We start from the raw sequence: 25090 nt of genomic DNA, 5'->3' as shown, positions 1-25090 counted from the left end.
GGTAGAGCCTATTTTCCACAGCCTGCAAACTGAATGACTGTCAGCAAAACTGTGTCATGAGGATCAACAGTGATCAAGGCTACCTCATTGACAGAGCAAATAAATAGATGCATGGAAGTTATGGATCTGTTACAGCTTAAAAACAGCAACACCTAAAGTCCTTTCTTCCTCTTTCTTCAAAAGGTTAAATCACAACACGTGTTTGCCAATGCAGTATTTGATCAATAGCTGTGATCAGAAGTTTCAACATGTAAGATGAAATTAGTTAACACAGCAAGAAGTTGCACAAAGGGGGCTTTATGTGCGCTGCCAAATTGTGCCTCCAGACTGTCAGCATTTTGTGGGAGGGATTCAATTTGCAGAAAATAAAGTGCTCTATCACCTTACTGCAACAAATCCATATTTTAAAAAAGAAACAGACTTTTTGAGGTTAGGAAAGTGACAGGGAGATGCACTGAGCAATGTGGAATGCAGAAACAGTAAACCAAAAGACAAACACCTCACAAGCAAACCAGGATGAATTGCTCATTGTCATAAAACATTCCCATAAACAAATAAGAATGGAGTCTCATAACCACCACATCTGAAGAAGACCACACAATCACAGCCTAAACAGGAATTAAACTGCAGACACCTTCCATATCTAAATATGAGACAGACTATTCACTGGGTCTAAATATTTTTTGGGATGGGTCCATTTCAGGATAAATTTATCCTGGAGAGATTGCTAGCCTGTGAATAGGGACTGCCTTTTCTTAATAGACTGTACATAAGAAGCTCTAGAATCTTTTTTTGGTCAAGTGGTTTAAAACCACTCCATAAATAAATAAATAAACAAATAAATGAAGAAACAAAATTTCAGGAAGTTTCAAGTCTCAAACCTTCACCTTAATGTTATTTATGTATTCACTAGCAGGAATTTAGGATATATTTTCAGAGGAGGAAAGGCAGGGTTTGAAAATGAGAACCACGGAAGCATGGACTGTAAATAGTCAATGTAAACATTACAAGGCTGCAATCCTATGGCAACTTGGCCTTCCAGATATTGACTCCTAACTCCTGTTAGCTCCAGCAAGCATGGCCAATGTTAATGGATTATGGGAGCTGTAGTCCAGCAACATCTGGATGGCCAGAGGTTCCCCCAGCCCCTATGCAAAGCCTTCTCGGGCACTTTTTAAAAAAATTATATTAAGTGTTCTACAATCTAAATAGTGCGTAAAGAGTAATTACAACAAAGCAAATAGAGATCTCTTGCAATTTGTTCCATAAACTAATGGATATATAGGGAAGACAAAAATAATGAATGTGAACAAAGATGAGATCACATTATTTTATCAAACCCCTCCAGAAATCTGCATATAAGGCTGGGTTGTTTCAGACCCACAGATGAGCAACAGATGAAATGTGAGAAATGGAAGCCATACATTTATAAATGCACCAGGTTTAGACCAACCCTTGACTTATCTGACATTATGGGTTAGTTTTTCCATCAAGGCTAATCTCCAACCATCTTCATACCAGTTACTTCAAGAAAATTCAATGGACATTTTCCATCCTCCCACTAATGAAAAGAATACTGAGATTTTTATGGAGCGATTTGGGACCAGTGAAAAGGGAGAGTAAGGCTAATGAGAGAGTTCTGTGAACAGCCTTATAACATGAAGCCACAGTGCAGGCAACAAAGACTCTCCCCATTTCTGCAGGCTCTGCTGTGGGCCATGCTTGTGCAGATCAGCATATGACATTTCCCCATCCCACACGTAAGCAATTCCCATCTTTTGGCACAGAAGGAGCTTCTACACCATTCAACGATTCCCAGAGTGGTTTAAAATTCAGCTCACACACCACAACAATACTGAGCAAACACTTATATAGAGTAAGCACACTGTCTACAAAATCACCGAGCGATAGGCTTTTATTGCCAGACATTTCTACATCAAGGAAAAGCACAGCAGTTGCAAATTTGTAGAAGGAAGGGAGGGGGGTGCACACATGGTAACAGCAACACCCTATGGTCGAAGACAACACAGGGAAATCATCATTGATACCAAATTTTCTGCAGTATCAGCTACAATGTGCAAATTATTTAACCTGCAAATCACTCCCATGACAGAAATCATAACATGTTAAGGATGAAAACCAGTGTCCACTTGCAGGTTTGCTGTGCGAATGCTGAATATGAAGTTTAGCTCAGCACACCCAGCGGCAATATAAATCCTTCCCTTGTTATGCTCATCATAGGGGCAACAGAAGCACTCTTGTAAATTAAGGTAATGAGAACTTGACCTTCCCAAGATCTTACGTGGAAGGGTGGGAGATGGTTTCTGTTTACACTAATGCAATAGTAAGTCTAGTCCGTTGATTCACATAAAATAATTTAGATTCCATAGACTCACTCTTAGGAAATAATCATGGGAGACACCAGTATGCTGTCAGCAAAATTAGCCAATATCAGAATACACCACTTGAAATCCTAAAACAGGAATCAAGACCCTGTGAAGCTCCAGGTGTTGCTGGTCTACAACTCCCATCATCTTAGTCTACTGGCCATGCTGGTGGGGCTAATGGGAGGAGCTGGAAGTCTAACAACATATAGAGACACACAGGTTTCCTACAACTGATATAAGTCTATGGTTAGAAGACTGCCTGCAACTTATAACAATTAAAGTAATATCCAATAGGCCATTAAAATATAATAGTACAAAATAAAATAAAATATCCGCAAATAATTAACCAGAAATTCACCAATTACAATACTGTAAATAATTACTAAGCTATAGTAAATAAAAATAACAGCATCACAATACATAAAATACCACAATACATACAAAGCCATGTAAAAGGATTAAATTGAGAAACAAAAGACACACAACTTATAAAATTATTTTTTTAAAAAATAATCCCTGAGCTCCTCTTCTCTCTTCCCAGCCACTTCTGCTGTTCTTAAAAATCATGGTCTGGGAAAAGCTCCTGGGGCTGGAGGGCGGGGCAAGGCCAGTGGAAAAAGCCGTTGCCTGATGGCCAGAACAAAGTCTCTCTCCCCTCATTTAGGGGAGGAACCCCTTGTAAAATATTGGCATGTGGGAACAGGCTTTTGCATGCTAAGGAAGCAGCATTCAAAAAGCACATGGGCAATATTAGAGTACTCTTGTTTCTCGGCATGATTTCCAAGGGTCTAAAGTTTAGAGAAGAGCGCTGACTACTTGGTTTACAGCTACTGATATTGATTGTTCATGTGTTTGTCAGGCCATTTAAAAACTAGAAAAGCCAATCTCTATGCACAGCCAGAATCTTCTCTGGAGGGTCCCCCAACTCTCAAGAGGATTTTGAGAGTGAGAGGCTGCAGGGGACGGGGGTGGGGGGTGGGAATCTCCATTCCACTAGAGCGGGGTGGCCAACTCTAAGGCCAACATCCAAAGGAAAAGCAGGACATTCTGGGACTAAATTAGAAAACTAGACGGCTTCTGTAAATCCAGGACTGTCCTTGGAAAAGAGGGAGACTTGGAAGGTCTGCACTTGTCAGTCCCCCACTTTCCAGTTTACGTAAATATCGTAAGCAGGACATCTGGTTTTACTGAACCTTTTCACAGAGAATCATGTATGCTTACCAGTATCTTGAACACTTAATAAAGTAAAAGAAACAGAGAAGGATAGTGCAAGAAGGTGTTCATCCCATTTGTCATGGCTTCAGAAACTAATTTGTGACACCTGGCCACAGCTTAGCAGACTCACCAACATCAAGATCTGATTAATTACTTTTCTCCATGCCAAGTCCAAAGGATATTACATATTTAATTGCAACAGACATGCCAAGAAAAAAAATTCAAGCCCACTGGGAGATTATAACAGAAACCAAAGTGCTACCATGAATCCCAGATAGCGAAGCCATATTAAGAAAAGTCAAAGGGCCAGTTTCTTAGAGGACTTAAACTAGGACTCAGGAGTTCATGTGGTTCAGGATTTTGTCATGTAAATCAATTTTGTGAGATGTCCTTTTAGATACGGACTTCAAGCCCCTAATGTTGACTGCCTGGGGCACTGGCAAGCATCAAAGCTGCTTCAGACGTGGAATCTCACACTTTACCTTTCTAACACTCACCATACTGCTGAGCAGCCAACTTTTCGAGCTTAAGTACCATTCTGATGTAGCTCATTTATTCAGAGAGCCATTTCCCTTCCCTGGGGAAATGTTGTTGCGGGATGGACACAATCCCACCCTGTGCACAGGAGTGTTGCTAGCCCCAGCATCATAGGGAGTCCCCTCCACGCTGCGCCCTAGGCCAACCAATCCGGGCAGCCAGGGGGCGTGGCATGCAACATTTAAGCAGCCCGCAGGCAGGAATGCACCCCCTTTTTCTGGTTCCCGCTCATGCAGTTCACCACTAACAGAAAAGGCACCACTGAATGCAAGTGGTGCTGAAATATAAATTACTAAGCTCACAAACTGTGCTGTGTACCTGAAGTACCTGCACAGACATCATTGTCTTCTAGGCAGAAATATATTATTGAGGCAGCTGGTGCCTTTGTCCTCCAACAACCAAGACCCAAGTGAACTGAATGCTTCCTGCCAGAGGACCCTCACTGACCCACTTTGGATTTGAAAGGGCATCTCAGTGTGTCCCATCATTCTATTCCCCCCCTCCCAACAAGGTGCTTTACAAAAAGAGTTTTGTAAAGTCTCTCTCTGTGCATGGTTTCAGGAAGTTCTTGGAAGTTTCCTGTTCTTTTAATGTAGCTTTGAGAGTTACTGGCTGCTTTGAATGTTATTGTAATAGATCCACAGGGTGTAAATATTAAACCTAATCTGTTACAAAATCCACAGGTGTTTACACACAAAAACAAGCTATATGCACATGTCCTCATAATGATCTCAGTATGGCTACTTGTGAAAGAGGCTGATGCTGTGTTGAGAGGCCCTAGGTTGAAGGGACTCCCTGCTGCCACGTTAAAGAAAGAAAACACTAATGTACACTCTAACAGATTTATGTCCATATGGTACACAGATGACAGAAAGATCACCAGCATCAATGACTCTTGGGGTCCCTTCCAACTATACAATTCTATGATTCTATGGTCATTGATATATACATTGATGGTGCAATATCAACTTGTATTGTCTTGGTTGCTCTGAAGAATATATGCAAGAGACAGGCACAAGTTCATTGTGAGTTACATGTGGATTTGCATTTACGTAAGCTGTGGGAGATGAGACAGACCTGTATCTGTCCATCACTAGTATGGAAGCAAAGACTTACAGAGGGTGAGGAGAGGGTCACCCCAAAGTCCTCTTATATTCCATTCATTATTATTTGAGCAGCACATTAATATCATATGCTTCTTCCGCTTAAAAGTTCCTTAGGACACCAATGTGGGGGAAAGCTATATATAGTGACTTTCCTGTAATTTGTCACCCACCAAAGCTTGACAATGAGAAGTTACCTTACCTAAATCTTAGCTTTATACCAAGGTAGGGAAATACTATATGTGGCCCTCCACATGTTGTTGGACTCTCAATTGCCATCTGCCTCAGACAGAATAGCCAATGGTCAGGAGTGATGGGAATTGGAGTTCTGAAACAGCTGGAGAACCAGAGCTTCCTTGCCCCTGCAATGTGAATGCACATTAGGGGTCACAAGTGCTTCTTGTCTTAGACATTAGGATTATGTATAGCACTGAAAGTCAGTCCTTAGCAAATGCAACACTGTACATACTCAGCATTAAATGCAGTTTTAATTTGGCTAGTGCCTCCAGCCAAAGCACAAATCAATGCTAACATTCAGGAAATGCTTTGATGAGCCAAGAATATATTTTTTCAAAATCCGTGTGCACACTATTGTGTGCCTTATTAGTGATGTGCCTGTAAAACTTTCAAGGCTTGAGTTGCCAAAGAGTGGATCACAACTTCAGGAGGATTTGTGATGGGGAAGGCTGCTCAGCAATACCACTTTAGCAACAGAATTGACATGTGGAGAAGAGGGCTGCTAGAGCACAGTAGGGGTAAAAGAAATATAGCTGGCAATAAGCCAATACAGTACAGAATGAAGAAGAAGAAGAGTTTGGATTTGATATCCCGCTTTATCACTACCCGAAGGAGTCTCAAAGCGGCTAACATTCTCCTTTCCCTTCCTCCCCCACAACAAACACTCTGTGAGGTGAGTGGGGCTGAGAGACCTCAAAGAAGTGTGACTGGCCCAAGGTCACCCAGCAGCTGCATGTGGAGGAGCGGGGAAGCGAACCCGGTTCACCAGATTACAAGTCTACCGCTCTTAACCACTACACCATGCTGGCTCTGGTTTCCAAATACGTTTTTCATTTATGATTTTAATATTTCTAAACCACAATTATGTTTTGTTACAATCAAGTCGTATATAAATTTTGTTAAATAAACATCTGGAGGACAATTGTCTCCCCATTCCTGGTTTGGTCGAAGCAAACTACTTTTTAATTACACCATTCTAGGCTCATCTCTGGGTTCCAAAAAATGTTAAGGGTGATTTCCTGGCTACAAGCAAGTCAACCCACCAGTGGCACCTGGCAACCTGTCATTTCAAGTCCCTCTGGGCTCACACACCATAAATATGGAGTATTGTGCCCCTATCCTTTGCCACACCCTTTGACCATCCAACAGCAAATCTACATTGAGTAACCCTACATGTGTGATTAGGACTCTCTCCAATGATCTTCTGTAGGATGGTTAGCTTCTTAATTGTTTTAGAACAGGAGTGAGGAGCTGATCCGGCCAGTGGGCCAACGTCTGCAGGCCACTTTGGCAGGTGCTGCCTGTCAGACCCATTGACATCACCATCATGTTGGCTGAAGCGTTGTCCTTTGTAGACTAGCTCAAATTCAAACTGTCTAAAAAGGAAAAAATACTCCTCTACCTTGCAAGTCAAATTAGTCCTACAGGTGGCAAGCTCTCCACAGCCCCTTTAGAAAATAAAGTACTGTTCTATATATTTTTTTTAACCTATTAGATCTATTCTTGGTTTTAAAAATCCTTCTAATTGTGCATATTGGAAAGTATAAGAACAGCAAGCTTGTTACTACCTCAACCCAAATAAACATACAGCCCTTAATTCTGGCCTCTCCCCTAGCCAAGGGCTGAAGGAAAAATGGAAGTAGTGCCAAAAACAAGTATAAAGTGTGTACAGCTGGCCTGCTCACTAGACCACTGGGACATGGAGATTAAAGCAGCCTCTGTCAACCACAGCAGTGCTTGAAGTAGCCTTAACCTAACCTTGTTGCTTCATACTATCCATAGTGACCCTTATTTGAGAAATGAGAGGTCTGATCTGATGCGCCAAAGTGTAGTTAAGACTGCAACAGAGTGGTCTGATTACAGTTTCAGCACCATGGACACCTCCATCACAAGAAAGCCTGCAAACCCATTAAAGACTTTTAGGTTAGCGATATCCACTTATAAGCTAATAGTTGATTGAATTTTGATGTTCGTGATCACCAAAACAATACAGATGCCTTTCTGACATACTGAAATGCAAGTCTTAAGGGCTGCAGGCACTTATCATTACCCAACCGCCTCGAAGAGAAAGCATGCGGCAGGAAGAGTGAAAGTCTTAATCCTAGACACAGTTGCATGATTTCAAGTAAGCTTCCATAAGAATGGCCTATAACCATGTATCTGTCCCATGTCTGGCCCTTTTCTCCACTCACCTCCTTTTAGATTAATGCACACATTATTAGTGGGGAAGCTTCTCTACCACAAATGCAATTGAATTTTCTCAAAAGCTATTTTGAGTTTTCTATTTATTGTTAGAAGGCATTCTTAAACTTATCTTTATTGATGTAAATAAGGCATGTGCTCTTAATACCTGAAGCCCCATCAAGTTGATTGATTGATTAATACCTAACTTTGAACTTTTAGTTGACTTATCCAAGTTAAAACTTGGAGCCCTGATTATAAGGCAGCAGAAATGGGCATATGAAGCAGCTGCTGCTCTGGATTATACCAACTCAGGCTTTGCCCAGTCTTGACATCTCTAACTGGAAGCAACTCACAGCAGAAGTCCTTCCCGTCTTCTGCTACCTGACTACTTATCTAGGAATGGCTAAAAATGTATCTTCCATTATCTGCAGGTGATAACCAACTGCACCTTTAGTTCAAGGGCCTGCCTTCAGAACTGCACCCTTGCCTGAGGAAGCTCTTCAGTTTAGTTTGCTCTGTAAACTTTAATACACATTTTCTGAATCTTTTTTGCACATGTCAGTCACCAGCTCCTTTCTATTTTAACAACAACAAAAATCCTCTGCTGTTGGCAAGGACAGAAATCAGATCAGATCAAGTATTTATTATTAGTGAAGGAGACTCCATACACATTCTTTGAAAAGAGAACCAGTGTGAGCATTAAACTCACTTCCACTTCCTCGTGGGATTTTAATATTCCCCCTATCCTTCATACTAGGTCAGAGACACAGTTTCTATGCCTCTTCTTTAATGCTGCAGTGTGAAAATATTTGAAGTCCATCGGTTTCACCATAAACAAGGCCAATTCTGTATTGTTTCTAGCAGTTACTCTAAAGGACATGGCACACAATAAAGACAACTAAAGAATATGGTGGCACCTTAAAGTCAAACAAATTTATTATGGCATGGGCTTTCATGGACCAGAGTCCATTCATCTGATAAAGGGGCCCATGAAAGCTTATGCTTTTTTTTAAAAAGAGCATTTAAGGTGTTATTTTTTGCTGCAATAGACTTTAACACAGCTACCTTTCTGGAATGGGTACAATAAGTCTCTTTCCTGGAATCTCCCATCTGCTGCATATGGCCAGGAGCTCCTCTTCTCCTGAGCAGCGTATGCATAAGAATCCGGAAAATAGCTTTGCTGCATATTTAACCATTCTGCCTTCAGGTTTCAGTATTATCCAATAATGACAGTGCTTATGCTAAACACAGGACTTGTGTGCAGCTACTTACCAGCCGTGGCCAGGATCCAAGAAACTACTTTAGGTTCACCCAAGAGCTTGTACTTGGCCTTGTGGGATTTAAAAAAACAAAACAAAACTTTTCTTCATTTGAACATCAGGCTCTCTACCACTGTGCTGTAATGCAAAATACTTTCTGAAATTCTACTCCGTTTTTCTTTCTTTTTCTTTAAGTTTCCTACATAGCTTGGGAACTATTATTTAAAATAACACAAGTCCAAAAAATCTCCCGAGTACACAGAGTAGTTTGGCAGATCCTTAGATCTTGGCCTATTTATATGTGCGGCGTATTTTATAATCCTGTTAATATTCCTCCTTTTCACAACCAGCCCATGATGCAATCCATTTATTATTCATGTTCTACAAGTGGGAAAGTTTGACTTAGAGGAACTGACTTGTCCAAAGCAGCCCCATTTCTTTATGGAGAAGTTTGCTGTGAATCTGTGACTTTAGCAGTCTTTTAAGTACTGGGTTAAACCACAGAGCCTAGGACTTGCCGATCAGAAGGTCAGCGGTTCGAATCCCCGTGACGGGGTGAGCTCCCGTTGCTCAGTCCCTGCTTCTGCCAACCTAGCAGTTCGAAAGCACGTCAAAGTGCAAGTATATAAATAGGTACATGACCTGGAAGCTGTACGCTGGCTCCCTCAGCCAATAAAGCGAGATGAGCACCGCAACCCCAGAGTTGGCCACGACTGTACCTAATGGTCAGGGGTCCCTTTACCTTTAAGTATAGGAAGGCATGAGTTTGGATGTCAGCTCACCCTTAATTACTAGGGCACATTTGGACAAATATTAATACCTTACTGTATTAGTCAACTGAACAAAATAAACTGTCAGACCACAGGTTCATCCAGCCTACTCTGGCAGGTAGTAGTAATGCTATCTCTTGCGGTGTTTTGTGAAGAGTTAATTCAAAATAATACTAATCGAGTTTTTAAAATACGAGTTGGAAGCCACATTGGAATAATATGGACAAAAGAGAGGGTCAAAATATTTAATACTACTTGCCATACAAGGAAATGTTGCTGCCATCATCAATAAACCTATTAACCTTCTCCTTCTAATTCTCTCCACCACAGCAGCCAGCCATTGCCCCTTCTTTCATGTTTTAATCCCTTTATGTTCTTCTTTCAAATACTCAATTTATCGATGTCCATAGTTCAAATAAAAGAATATTGGTTTCCTAGTTACATGTTTAAAAAAATAACTGCCGAGTCCTCACCTTAGGATTTACTAAGTTTCTACAAGCTAAAGCTTTGAAGATTTTAATTAATTGCTACCCCATTCATTTAATAATCCCCACTTTTAAGATATCAAAGCAATCTTTTTCACCCACTTTTTAAATTCTGAAGCAAGCTCCACCACACACTGGGAATGATAATGCAATTATTCGTGACCAGTTGCTGGTTTTCTATCGTGTCTTGGGTTCAGATTTCAAAGCCAGAATGAAAAGTTATGAAAAGTGTTAATGTCTCTAAAAGCTATAATTTAAAGGTGTTGCCAGCTATTGAGGTTTTTCTACAATCACGAAAGTTTAAGCACAAAGAACATGGCCCTTCATTACTGGGTCCTTCCATAAACTTGACGATTCCTACTTTTTTGGGAAAAGAGGGCAATTGTTCATGCTCATTAGCACACAAGATGTTACACTTACTACCATGAACTTTTACTGGAATTGAGCATGTAATTCTGGTGCAAAAAGCAGAAATGCCCTTTCCTAGCAAACTACCAATACAAATCACAATTCAGCCTTACCCCAAGGGAAACTTGTTGCCAGGGACTGGCAGGGCTCCAAAGAGTGTGAGGTGGAGGCAGGGGACCAGGAGAGTGATCCAGAAGATGGGGTCAGTGATATATGGAGACTGACACCACATGTTAGATGAGAGCCAAGACAGAGGGGAGAGTCAGGGCAGTGAGCAAGGGAGGTACACCAGATGTGGCAGAAGAAGAAGAAGCTGTTCAGCCAACAGACAGGTCAATAGACTCTCCACTTCCCCACTATCTCCTAGAACTGGAAGGGGCTTGAAGCAGGAAGAGCAGCAGCAACTTCTGTACAGGAGAAGTCTAAGGCTATAGGTGTGTAACCCATCAGGAGTGGATACATAAGCCAAAGGGGGGTGGGCAGGGTCTCCATGTTTCTGCAGCTGTGTTGCAGGGCCTCAATCTGTATACCGCTGCCTGGAGGAAAGCAGCATGCATGTCTATCCAGAGCACTGTGGAAGCTGCTGTAAAAGTGCTTTTCTTGTCAATAATGACCGCTCCCCACATTAAATGGGGGGCGCCCTTTGCGTGGTTGTGCGCAGCCCCCTGGACCCTATGCGGCACCATTAGCACAGGCTTGGCTTCGCCTCCCCCCAGGTGGGATACCTGGAGATCTCTGCCTACCTCAGTCAGTTGCCCAATCCTGCCTGGGGAGGCGTTGCCAAGGTGATTGAGCCAGGTAGGGGGAGGGACTACCTGCCCACACAATAGGAGGAGGATCTTACCTGGGAATCGTCAATTGGCTCCAGAGCCTGTCCACGCAAAGAGTTAACTATCAGACATATGCTTTCCTTGACTGGGGAGTGCGAAGGCATTTGTCTATATTGACTGATGGGCCAAAGTACTCCTGAATGTGTGCATTGACATGGGACACCAGCCACATCTGATGGGCCTCCCTATCAGCTTGCAAGTATCGAGAGTCACCTTAGAATGCAACTGACTTGGCCCTGCCAGGAAAGATTAGTAGCAATACGTAAGCTGTCTTTCAGAGAGGGTATCTGCTGTTATTGATCAACCGAGCTTATACAAGGTAAGTTTCTGAGAAAACCCAGGCTTCCCTGGAACATGTTCTGAAACTATTTCACTACACAGAAAAACACAACTATAGCAAGAAGATACTGAATGTAAGGAGGCCAATATCTACGTCCTCTGGTGCTGAAAACAAGATATATTTTAATATAAGGAGATAAAATGAGGATTTCATAAATTCTACTTGATTCCAAGGCTGCAATGAAGCAGTAAATTCTGGGGCAAATGTAAGAAATAGCTTGCTTCATATATTACTGCAAATGAATGCTGTGGCAATTCTATCAATTGCAACCTTTAAGGAACTCTCCTCACAGGCTTAAACTCAAAAGTCTAATCTGTAAAAAAAATGTAGGTAAGTGTCTGAGCAGGCTTATGAAGTGAGCACCTTTACCTTTGATGAGGAGACCCATGCAAAGGTAAACCTTCAGAAACAGAATCAAGACACAGGGATGTCTCTGTCCAATGAAGGACCAGCCCTGTTTGCACATTAGTGTTACAGTTCCATGCATAGGTAGGCAAGCATGGATACCAAGAGGACGAGTCCACAAAACGTTTGCCTTGCTTATTAGCCAACCATTTATTTGCAGCTGCCAAACCTCTCCAATACAGATAGAGGGCTTGAAAGAAAGGCAGAGCCTTCTCTCATTTGCACTGTTGCATGCAGAACTTAACAATGGGAGAGACTCCTGCTGTTTTTTTACCTTCAAAGCAGAATGTAAATGAGACTTCATGGTGGGAACACGAATCCTACTTGTTGCCAACCAGCAAGCAGATGTAAAGGTAGTGTGTAAAGTTGGCGTGTGTTTTAATCTATAATTGAAGCCTCCAATGTATATTTTTAAAGGTTGGTTTTATTCATTTGGGGAGGTTAAACTGTTTCTAATACTACTACTACTACTACAACAAATAATAATAATAAATTTTATACCCCGCCCTCCCCGGCCAGAGCAGGGCTCAGGGCAGCTGACACCAATAAAATCACAGTAAAAACATAATAGGGGAGGGGGGGAAACCAATTTAAAATACAGGTTAAAATGCAATTTAAAATGCAGCCTCAATTTAAAAGTAGCCGATAGATCAAGACCATAAGGGAAGGGAAACATAAGGGTTGCTTTTCTAGTGTTGCTTTTTATCGACAATTTTAATTATTGGTTTTATTATTGACAAACTACTTACAGGTTTTATTTACTATTAAGCAGAACATAATTTTGATTTTTTTAAAAATGTGTTTAGATTAGACTAGCATAGGTTCTGATTAAAATTATCTAGCTAGAAGCAAGGATAAATTATAAAGTTGCTTCCTTCTCTCCCACACAGATCTATTGTTGCTGGCACCCATATGTCTTAAGAGGCAATGGACTGCACCTCCAGGGATGAAGTAAAACCACTGCATTAGCAGTGCCAAAGTGATCTCCCTGGGGTGCAAGCCTGGGCGATGTGTATGGAGGTTCTGGGCTGCCCAGACGACAAGACCCCCCTCTCGGCCTTGCTGATGTGGTCCAAAGGAAAGCAGAGAAATACGTTTGGCACCAGCTTGGATGCAGGAGTTGCTGGAAGGAAGTATATGAAGGCACCATCCAACCATCTTTGAGACTCCACTCTGGATTTGTGTAGGGTTTACTTCTGAGACCCATTGACTGCCCTCACCTGGTTTAGCCAGCCAGCTGAAGCAGTTTCCTGAGGTTTGACTGCTATCACATGCTAACACCTTCTAGGAGCCACAGGTGAGAGCTGAGTGCAGGGGACCAAAGGTGGGCAAACTACCTCAGAAGGAGCATGATGTGTTCCCCCACCAGAGTTACTACCCCCTCCCCAAACACCCAATAATGCTTAACATTAACACTGCTATTCCCCTTTTGCAACTCTACACAAACTCAAGATTTTGTCCAGCATGAATGTAACCAGTACAAGGGCATCACAACTAAATTCCATATAAAAGTTGAAAGACCCAGATCAGAATGCCTTAGCATGGCTGGCTTTGATTCCAAGCTAGTTTATGCAGTGCTGTGCTCTTACAATGCAGAGCCACATTTCACAATTCAATCACGGGAGATTGGGGATCAGAATGAAGTCATATGGCAACCAAATTAACTGTTCTGCTAACGCTAACACAGAGAAAAAGTAAGGCTTTTCTTAACTTTGCTGTCACACATCCTAGAGTACAGCAACATTGATATTCAGATAATGCACTGTTCATTTCTAAATTGCTGTTTTGAGGTCAAACATCAGTAGAGGGCAACTACATTATACCCTGTGTGTTTTTTAAAGTTTTATAATATGTGCTAGAGAAGCACTATTCAGTGACTCTGCCTGGTTTTTAAAGCACCAAATTTAACTTAATTTTGTAAGTGGGAACATCCAATAAAATTTTACTATGTGTTTAGCTCTCATTAAAGATGGAAACCAGCAGTAAAGATCACTACCCAAAAATAAAAGTCAGAACACAACCAAACCTGTATTTGGACTTACGTCTTTTTATAGACCTCATCCTTATCTCCAATATCAAATAGATATGATCTGGATATGTACAATAAGCGGAACAGTCTGTTCACAGGCAAAATTACACTTCACTGAACACTGTTTTTAAGTACTATTTGAATGACTGAAAACCAACATAATAGTGGCATTTGTGTGTTTTGACAGCTAGCTTCCCTGGAACAATCAGACACCAGCTGAATTTATGGTTCACATAACAGACTGGAACCCAGCTGAAACCTCAAGGGCCACCTATTTCTGATATCTGTTACTACAAAAAAACTTGAGAGTGGAGAGAAGAGTTGGCAATGGGAAAGATAGTTGGAGAGGCTGGCTGCAAGTTTTACCAAGCAGGCTGTGTTCAAGTCACACGGGAAACACAGGATGATATTGCTAGAAATCATTTCCCTTAAAACAATTTGAACTCCAGGTTCTGGCCCACATTCAACAAGTACCACGTATTGTATAAATTACATCATTATGGGGATAATAATTTTCCTTCATATTTTCCTTCAGATATCCTTTTACTTAAAATACCGAACATGGACTATGGTACAGTGGTACCTCGGGTTAAGTACTTAATTCATCTCTCCCATTGTTAAGTTCTGCATGCAACAGTGCAAATGAGAGAAGGCTCTGCCTTTCTTTCAAGCCCTCTATCTGTATTGGAGAGGCTTGGCAGCTGCAAATACAGGGGTACCTCAGGTTAAGTACTTAATTCGTTCCGGAGGTCCGTACTTAACCTGAAACTGTTCTTAACCTGAAGCACCACTTTAGCTAATGGGGCCTCCTGCTGCTGCTGCGCCGCCGGAGCACGATTTCTGTTCTCATCCTGAAGCAAAGTTCTTAACCCGAGGTAATATTTCTGGGTTAGCAGAGTCTGTAACCTGAAGCGTATGTAACCTGAGGTACCACTGTACTGAGTTTGTTTCCTTCTGTTGACTTCAATAGAACTGACGGCACTGCTAGTCAAGAGATGCCAGTAACAGCACAAGAAGGATGCTTCTATTAAGAAACTATGTAACCCTGCAAATAATTCCCAGAATCATGATCAGACCACGAACAGCTTAGGATACCTGAACATATTGATGACAGTCATCTTCAACACATCAATGGTTTGGGGGAAAACAGAATCACACCAACTACCTTCCAATATAACATGCGTCTCAGCCTGGAAACAATTCCAACTCAATACAAATAACCAGATTACTAGCTATCTAGAATCCGGTTTGCAACAGAAAGTTGTCTTATGCCAAGCCAGAACCTTAGTCTATCTTGCTCAGCTTTGCTTATACTGACCTGAAGCAGCTGTCCAGGTTTTCAGGCAAGAGTCATTCACAGCTCTAACTGGAAATTGGGATTGTAGATACAGTATTTTGTATGCAAAACTGTGTGAGCCCAACATAAACTTAAGATATAACATTACATTGACTGTGTATTTCTTCCAACCAATGCTGTAAGGCACAAGAGAATAAGGATAGTCACTCCAAGAGTGACAATGCTAGGACAGAAGCAAATCCCACCCTATTATTGGGCAATCCTCTTCTCATTTCCCATCCTGTGCTGCAATTTACAGTACAGTGCAGGAAGGGAGAACATAATCCCCTAGCTGCATGGGCAGTAGAGCAAAGCCATGAGCTTCCTTTCCCCGACTCCAGAAAAAGGAGCAAGCTTTGCTAAGGAAAGCAGGTATCAGGTTAATTCTATGGTGAGGAAAGAGCTGCCTTATTCCCAGTGTGTAGCTGGCTGAATCTGGTGACTTCCTTATTAGTGTTACTGAGCATGGTTAGCCATATAACTTTGTATATAAAAGGACTCATATTTCAGGACTGGTTGCAAGTTGTTGGAAATGGGCCACTGGTCATTATCAGGAAAAAGGGTGTTGTGGCAGAACTGTGGAGTTATCTGAACACTTTGAGAAGAGCTCATCTGAGAAGAAGACTTGGAGAGTTGCCAGACTTCAAGACTCTAAGTTGTTGCAGAACTCTGTGCAAATTGTCTTAGAACTCGCAAGTGGACTTTGCAGTACAGAAACCCCTCTTGGACCAGAAGGAGAAAAGCCTTCATGGAACCTGTATACAGTGGTACCTTGGTACTCGAATGGCTTGGCTCCCAAACAAATTGGCTCCCAAACACCGCAAACCCGGAAGTGAGTGTTCCGGTTTGCAAACGTCTTTCGGAAGCCGAACATCCACCGTGGCTTCCGCTTGAGTGCAGGAAGCTTCTGCAACCAATCGAAAGCCACACCTTGGTTTTCAAACAGTTTCAGGAGTTGAATGGACTCCTGGAATGGATTAAGTTTGAGAACCAAGGTACACTATATATTGTGTAACTATGGAGTGTTTGCTTTATGTGTGCCAAGTGGAACGACTCTGCTTAAAAAAAGTGTTTTGTGTTGGTAGGCTTAACAGCTTTACTGAAGCTTCCATGGTGCATGTACAGAGAGCAAGATTTATGGGTTGAAGATAAACACACACCCTAACAACCTTCACCCATTTTCAAGAAATCCCTCCAAGCATCAACTCTCTTTAAAGATGATGGGCAAGTGAGGTTGAGAAATTAAATTTTTTTAAGGTTCAGTCTTATGTTGCTAAGGAGGGGGAGTCTGTATCAGGTGTCCATTACAAAGAGGGCAACTTTGTACTGTATCAGATTAGATTATGAGCCTTTTAGATTTACAAGGTATGCTTTGAACACACAGATGTTCACAGCTGTCAGATGCTAATACTTTCTTTAAAAAACTTTCCTTTTTAAAAAATAAATAAAAAAGCAAACTGCCAAGTAACAGAGTTCAGTTTTTCTTTTTCAGGGGGTGGGGGGAAAAGTACCCAGCATGCTCAGTTAGATTGTGGTTACCTGCCCCCAAGCAATTGGGTTAGAATGGGCTAGAATTTTAAAGAAAGAATCATGCACTGCTCTCCTACAAGGTAATGGGAGGTCTGGCAGCAGAACAGAGAATTGCTGGAACGCAATCATAAAGTGTGAAATAAAATGCGCTTGCAAGAACCACTCACAAAAGTCATTAGTATTAGTCACAGTTGTCAGAAGGAGCGAAGGAAACTCTGTAGCAAGCCCAAGTGACAGGTCTGTTATTTCGCTCTCATGGTAGGGATTCCCTCCTTGCCAATTCAAAACATTTCACGTGAACTAGGATGGAACCAGACTGTTAGTGCTGAGAGAGAGAGAGAGAGAGAGAGAGAGAGAGAGAGAGAGAGATGGTAGAGCAGCTTTTAAACTAATCATTCTGAGAAAGCTGATAGGCACTGACGAGCATTTAGTTCTGGACAAAATCATCCCTAAAAGACAAGGATGGAAATGTTTATGACTGTAAAAATAGGAGAGAGGTAGAAGTAGGCAATAAAAGTACAGTAGGATATGACAGTGATTCAAAAGAGGCCAAAGTGCATTAGGGAAAGACACATGTGTCAGACACATTTGGAGAGAGATGCTGTGTATAGGCGCTCTTATGCAAATACTAGAAGCCTACAAACCAAGACGGGAAGCTAGAGAGCACAGATATAGTTGCCATAATGGAAGCCTGGTGGAATGGAGGGGACCAATGAGACACAGTTATCTCTGGTGGAAGGAGAGGAAGGAGTGTACCGGGGGTGGTGTTACTAAATAAATAAATAAATAAATAAATGGTGGTGATATTGTTTTTGTTTGTCACTGCAGTGTGCATTTTTATATTGTAAACCATCTGTGATCCTTGATTTTAAGGGTAGTATAGACATTTAATAAATAACAAATACCAATAATGTAATGCATCAAGCAACTCCTTAGAGTCCAACAAAGTAGAAATCTCAGAAAGGGAATTGTGGGTAGCAGTATCAGACCCAAAAATAAGACATCGCCAGTGCTTTCAAAGAAATCAAGGGATGCCTCAAATGAACATTCAGCCCTGGGTCTTTAAAAAAAAAAGGGGTTATAAGCCCAGCTCTTAAGAAAATGCCAAATCTGCCACTTGCCCTTCAAAGCTTGGAAAGCAGGATGACAGTGAGCTGGAGGTGGAGTGAGAGATGGGCGTAGCATCTACCACACCCCCTTCACAATGCTGATCCAGACTCTTCTCACTCACAAATCCATTTCCCCATGGTTACCTACAATATATCGTCTCTGTGCCCCCCTAAAACATTTTATTGTGTATTTTTTTTCATTCTAATGCAGAAGAATTGTCCCCGCCGGAAGATAATAGCTATAAAAAATAAATATACCGTATTTTTTGCACCATAACACTCACTTTTTTCCTCCTAGAAAGTAAGGGGAAATGTCTGTGTGTGTTATGGAGGGAATGCCTACGGGTGGCATGCCTACGGATTTTCCTCCTCTAAAAACTACGTGCGTGTTATGGTCGGGTGCGTGTTATAGAGCGAAAAATACGGCAATTACACCTTTCTTTGCTCTGCTGTGCTCCAGAAGCAGACATCCTGAATGCCTTACTGGGCTTGCAAGAGTATATTACCCTGGCAAGAGAGACCTATTGCTCCTTAAGATCTGTGTAAAAGTGGGAAGATTGTACACTAGGGCAAGTTGGGCACCACTCCACCAAGTTCAGCCTGCCTTCAGTGAGCCCCCACCTGTCTACTGCCTTAGTCTAGGAGGTGGCACTGGCCATCAGGATCCTCCTCCATGGTCTTGGTGTTGCCCCTTGTAGAACAGCAGGGAGGGGAATGGAGACAAAACTAGAATTAGTTGGCTCTGTCTGTCATTGGCTGTAGCCTCTACAAGTATGTTTGTAGACTCTACAAGTATGTTTGTAGACTCTACAAGTAATACTCTACAAGTATTATGGTTGTGCTTGCAGTTAATATAAAAAAGCATGGGTGATATACTGCAGTGCATGCCAATAACTAAAGAGAGCTGATACTTCAAAAATAAAAGAGTTGCCTGCAGCTTTTCAAATAGGGGCTGCAGTGACACTGATATCCCAACCGCCCAGAGTGGCTGGGGAGGTCCAGCCAGATGGGCAGGATATAAATAATAAAATTATAATTATCATCATCATCATCATCCCTTGCCTTGGCACTTTTCTCATGGCATAGCCTTGCTGCTTTGTTGTGTTGTTGTTCTAGTATGTATGCTTTGATCCCAATTTTATTATTATTCACATCCAAGGGTTCCTATGATGGATCCATTTGGTGGGATGGGAATTTTAGTATTTTAATTGTTGAATTTATATCCTGACCTTCCTCCTGAAGGTATCCAGGATAGCAAACTCATCCTCATTTTTTTTTCTTAAGGGGGAAAAAACATTCTAAGAACAGTTAATTAAAAATATTCTAAAAGCAGTTATAACTATAAACAATATTCTTTAGCCACCAATTGCCCGGGCAAACTAGAATGTGTTCAGATTCTTCCTGAGAGTTAATATGGATAGAGATAGATGCACCTCACTAGGGAGATCATTGCACAAGTAGGGAATCAACACTTAAAAGCTTCTGTCATGGGGTCAATGCCAACTGGGAAGGCCCAATGGTGACACCACCATCAAGGCCTTACTTGCAAACCATAGAGTCCAAGATGTCTGATACTGGGGAAGACATTTGTAGGTATTTGAGTCCCAAGTCATTTAGGACTTTATGTGCTAGTGCTAACACCTTGAGTTGGGTTCACTAGCAGCCAGGGCAGTGCATTCAGGACCAGTGATGCATGATCCTCTCATGTTGCCTCCATTCACCAACCCAGCATCTGCATTCTGCACAAGCTACAGCCTCTGGACAGTCTTCAAGGGCAGAACTAGTCTCAGCTGGATATTAACACTTCTAGCCAAGAAGCTACTTGAGATTCCAGTGATAGGTTAGAACAAATGGAGAATAAGGACAGTAGGTGTACAGATGTGCTCAATCCATTATGAAAGCAGTGTGGGCTGGTTGGAAAATAGCTGTTTTCTGTTCTGTGGTGCAGAACCACCTAACAATGATATCTATTCATTCTCTTACTCATTCTGGATCATCTCTTTTTGTTTTCAGTCCTTTGTTGCATGGTATTATTTCTGAACTTTGACAGGCTTCTTTGCAGCAAATTCAGTCATACAGAAAGCTTTTGTCTTTAATTAAACATCTTAAATTATGAAAGGGGGAGGAAGTAAACCACTTTTTCAATAGAAATTGTAACTAGCTAGGGCGTTTGTAGAAGCAGCTGTTGTAGGGATTTAATCGTTCACTTAACAAATTCAATTGGAATGCTGACATTTAAGCCACGACTACTATGACTCTCCACAAACAGTCTTTCATTGAACTTTAAGTTGCTACACTGCATAGCAAATTGGGATGCTTCACTGTGTTCTCACTGTTGTTATTATTATAAACAGACTCTTATTCATCTTAAGGTCCCAGACAGTGGTCATCCCTGCCCCAGCCATCTGTGACATTAGAGACTGGGCCTGGGGACTTGTACAAACACAAAAAAGTATGTGGCATAGTGCTTAGCTGCTGCAGCTTCCCAGTGAATGGAAAGCAAGGTTTTGCCTATGTTATTTCTGCAAAAGAATTAAAATCACACAGATGGGGGGAAATAAGGCAGGAGTGGGCTGGGAAAGGCAGAAAGGTTTCAGTGCTCTACACTAGTAGAGTTGCTAGCTACTTCAGTAAGCCAACCCCAATTTTCACACAACATGAAGTTTAATGCTGGTGGAAAACACACACAAAACAGCTTCATCTCTAACACCAGTTATATATTACATCATTGTTGTTTTATTCTGTTTGTAAACCACTCTGAGGGTTTTGTTTTGTTTTTTACAATCAAGCAGTGTATAAATTATATGAAATGAAATAAGTATGCATCTGTAATTCATATTTTTGCCTTCTGAAGGAACCTGTCTTTATAAATTTCATAAACATACCAAACAGTACCATTTTATGCACCAAGCTATGCATAATATATTTACTTAACAGAGTTAAGTTTAGGTTTGCTAAGTATTGCAAACCTAACTATTTTAATAGTTCTGTTTTTGTCTTGGGAAAAAACTGAGGGGTAAATGGGGAAAGGGAGTTCATGAGTTTTACTCACATCAAGAGTTACTGATCAAATTATTATTTAAGTTTGTGTATTTGCATATTTAAACATACCATGATCATCAAAAAAGCCCAACTGTCAACTGCATGACAGCTGCTTTCCTAGACTGCAAAACTTGTAATGCTCCCCTATGTACCAAAACGAGCTTCTTCAAGAAAGTTACACAGGATTTCTTCCCAACATCTAGTTTCTATTTGTAGGAAGTTTAAAAATAAACAATGGGACCACACTTGAAGTAATAAATGTTACAGTGTAACTGTAACTAAATGTTTTTCCACAGAGCAATGAAGAAATACCAAAAGTGTGTTACGTGTGTGCATGTGCTAGCTATGAGTATGACTTACTGAGCAGAACCTGCCTTTGGTCCTTTTTCTGGGATGGGGGGGGGGAGTATCAGAATAGTGTTCTGGGCTCACAAAATGAGAGGCACATAATGCTTTCTCTCCTTTGACCATCAAAATTATTCAAGAGTTGCAAGCTTTCAAGCCTCATAAACCTCTCTTCAGGTGCTCAGATCTAAGCTAAAGATGGTGAAATGTCTTACACATCCAACAACTGTCTGGTAAGCTAGCCAGGAATATCAACAAAAAGGAGCATGTTGTGTTCCATTTTTTCAGCATTCCAAGGCAAATGTTGTGTACCAGTGAAATTGCAGTTCGTTTCCCCAGACCGCGCAACAAATGCACCTGTCTTGTGGTGTGCTAATGTGAATAGCATTCAGCTCCTATTTCTTATTTTGGATAAATATATCCATATTGTATGTATGACCTGTGATAAGAATGGTGGCAGGTAATTTAACTGCACCATTTCAGTCTTTCTTTAGCTTTCTTTTTATATACAGTTATTAAATGCTTTAGAATAGCCTTCCCCAACCTCGTGCTTTCCAGAAGTTTTGGACTACAATTCCCATCAGCCCCAGCTGAAGGCTGATGGGAGTTGTAGTCCTAAACCTCTGGCGGACACCAGGCTGGGGAAGGCTGCTTTAGAAGCCACAGACCTGCCCCTTGTAGTGAGGTTCTGCTTGTATCATCTTTGCATTTCTGTTTGCCTATTTTATTTTATTTTATATGCCACTTTTCAAAGCAGACTTCTCTCAACCTGCCTTACAGTTAGCATAACAATAACATTTAAAGCAAACATCCAAAATGCAATTAACGTTAGACCAGCAGCAAAGTCTAACTTTTAAAAGGTGACCACCAAGGCTACCTTGTTGAGGTTTTTTTTTTGGGGGGGGGGCACACAGGTGCAAAACTATTGGCTAGCACTATCATCTTTGGCTGAGAACTAAATTATACACAGTGCTTAATACATACAGAAAAACAGATGCCAGTATCACCTTCAGTTTGGAAGCACCTTCCCTAATCCCAGTTTATGGGAGCTCTCAGTTGCTTCAGTGACAAGAGAGATGTACACTTTCATATGTTCATCATTTATTCCAGGGTTAGGCCTTGGCTTTCAAAAATGGATGGCGGGGCACAAAAATAACACGACAATCCTAGTTGCACCTACTCAGAAGTAAATACTACAGAATTCAATAGGGCTTGTTCTTAGGTAAATGGGGTTAGGGCTGCAGCCTAAGCGTTGACTGCAGTATGGCATGCCTTCAGGTAGGGAAATGTGGCTTTGGGATTCAAACTTTAACCCCACTTCTTGCTTGAGCAGGAAGTGCAACAATAACTTTTGAGTTAGACAGGAATAGCTTTGCTTACACTGCCTTACAAGCCTGGAAGCATTAATGCCCCCAGCCCAAGATTTTAAAAGGTGTAAATTAATACAATGCAGTTCTTCCCTCCTTAGCAGGGCTAAAGATTCCGCTGACCTCTGAGATTTACAGCAGAGTAAAAGTGCAGAGGATTACACTCCGAGGAGCAGAACTAACAGAGTGTGAATACGGATTCTGTCCAGTCATGGGACTTGGACGATGAGAAGGCTAGATGAAGCTTGACAACAATTCATTACATGATGTAGTATATGTGCACGAACGCAGAGAGCGCTCCATTGCAAACCAGGACGCTGAACTTCCAGAAGTTAACTAGGGAATCAGAAACGGGTGCTTGCAATCGTGCCGTGCAACAAAGCCCCGATTGCAAGATGAAGCACACATCTAATTGCACAGATAAGGCGCTTGCACATCTTGGACCGCCTTCTGCTCACACTCAAGCAGAAAACCCCAAGGGACGTTTTCTGTGAGCCTCCACTATTACATGTGTTCTCATGTAGGCGATGTATCGATTTCAAGGTTTCCCCCCTTGAGTCGACTGGTTTAGCAAATGATCGCAAGCAGATTGATGGAAGGCGAGCGTGCTCTGCACAAAGTGGGGGGGGGGGAGGGGTGTCCAGTCATAAAAGGCAAGGATCCCCACCCCTAGCAACAAAAACACCCTCAGACACTTCCGAATTCGGGTCGCCCCCTGATCTTGGGGTTGCCCAGTCTGCTCTTCCAAACTCTCCACGAGGAATCGATTCTAAGCAACACCCACAGACATCACCCCCCCACACACTGCTGTTTTACGCGCTACAGCTACAGGCGTTTCCCCCCGACCGCGCGCAGGGAGAGAATCCCGACCTGCGCGGCACCTGAACACATTCTGGCAAAGGCGAGCCCAAACTGCAGGCAAAACAGCAGGGCGGCGGCGTAGAAGCCCTGCGCCGTCCCGCAAAGAAGGCGGCAGCAGCCAAGAAGACCATTACGCGGCGGGCGCCGGCCCTCCTTCCTTCCTCTCTCCCTCTCCTCGCCCGCTCGCTCGCTCGCCTTTGCACCACAACTTTCCCAAGGCAACGCTGCCCCTACCTTGGCTCCTTTGCCGCTGGGGCAGCGGACGCTGTTGGAGACTCCGGCCGTCTGGTTCATCTCGGCAAGTTCGCTGGGGGGGGGGGCGCGAGGTGCGCGCGCTGCTCCAAAGTTTTCCCGGCGCGCTTCCTCCTCGCGGGAGGGCGGCCAGATAGAGCTGCTGGCCCTCAGCCCTTCCTTCTCTCGCCGTCTAACGTGACCACCCCGTGGAGGAATCTGCAGTCGCAACCGGCGCAGCCGCCGAGCTGCCTCCTCGAGCCCGAAGGGAGAGCCGCACGCTTTCCGCGGGAGGAGGAAGCCCCGCGAATGGAAAACCCGGAGGCTCGCTCTCGCACGAGGGAGCGAGTCGTCCCCTCAGAACTGCAGGGAAAGGGGGCTCTTTCGCCCAGCAAAACGGCTTGCCTGCTCTTTGGGTTGGGGGTGGTGGCGGCGGGGAGATTAACCTCCCCAGGGGCCAATGACAGAAGTTTTGGAGAGGAACGGGGGGGGGGGAGGCGGGGAGACGAGCTGCTGCTTTCGTCTCCTCAGGAAGCCGAGCTGAGGCCCAGAAACGTGCGCCTCAGGAACGCTCTTCAAGAAAATGGGTCCATTTCCCACCCTCGGGGCAGCGCCATTTCCGCCTCCTCTTTAAAAAAATATTACGCCCCAGACAGGAGTCTTTATGTCGCGGAAGCTCTGAGGGTTAAACAAGTGGGCCCCCCGGCGGGTGGTTCTCTCAGCTTGGGGCGCTGCCTCTCACTCGCTCGCCCTCCCTCCCTCCGCCGCTGCCTCTGAGGCGAGGCTGCTTCCTCGGGACTGTCAGGAGGAGGAGGAGGCACGCGCGCGCGAGGCTCCCTCCTTGCCAGGCGGCGGCGCCTCTGCCAAAGGCGCGCGCGGGAGGGAGACGGGCTGAGGCGATATTAGTGGGAACATCAGCAGCTGCTACTGTATAGCCAGCCCTTTCCTATCTACTTTAATGCGTGCGCGTGTGTGCGCGCGCACTCTCCCCCGAACTCTCCCGCCCTTTTCTCGGTGGGTTTCCAGCCCTCTCCGCGGGAGGAATTCCTCAATGAGCGGCTCGTGCGCGACCGACCCAGC

General features: G+C 43.0%; 1 protein-coding gene across 1 annotated transcript in view; it reads right to left on the bottom strand.

The window, feature by feature from the left end:
* DPP6 (dipeptidyl peptidase like 6) overlaps nt 1–24176 on the bottom strand; it is a 483312-nt gene extending 459136 nt beyond the window's left edge. The window contains exon 1 of the mRNA XM_080974041.1: nt 24014–24176. Coding sequence (XP_080830167.1) covers nt 24014–24073 — 60 coding nt within the window. The 5' untranslated portion in view covers nt 24074–24176. The remainder of the gene's footprint in view (nt 1–24013) is intronic.
* Nucleotides 24177–25090: the final 914 nt, after the last annotated feature.

This window comes from Podarcis pityusensis (genome assembly GCF_964106645.2).
Source record: "Podarcis pityusensis genome assembly, chromosome: 12".
Lineage (NCBI taxonomy): Eukaryota > Metazoa > Chordata > Lepidosauria > Squamata > Lacertidae > Podarcis > Podarcis pityusensis.
This window is presented reverse-complemented; position numbering and strand designations above follow the sequence as displayed.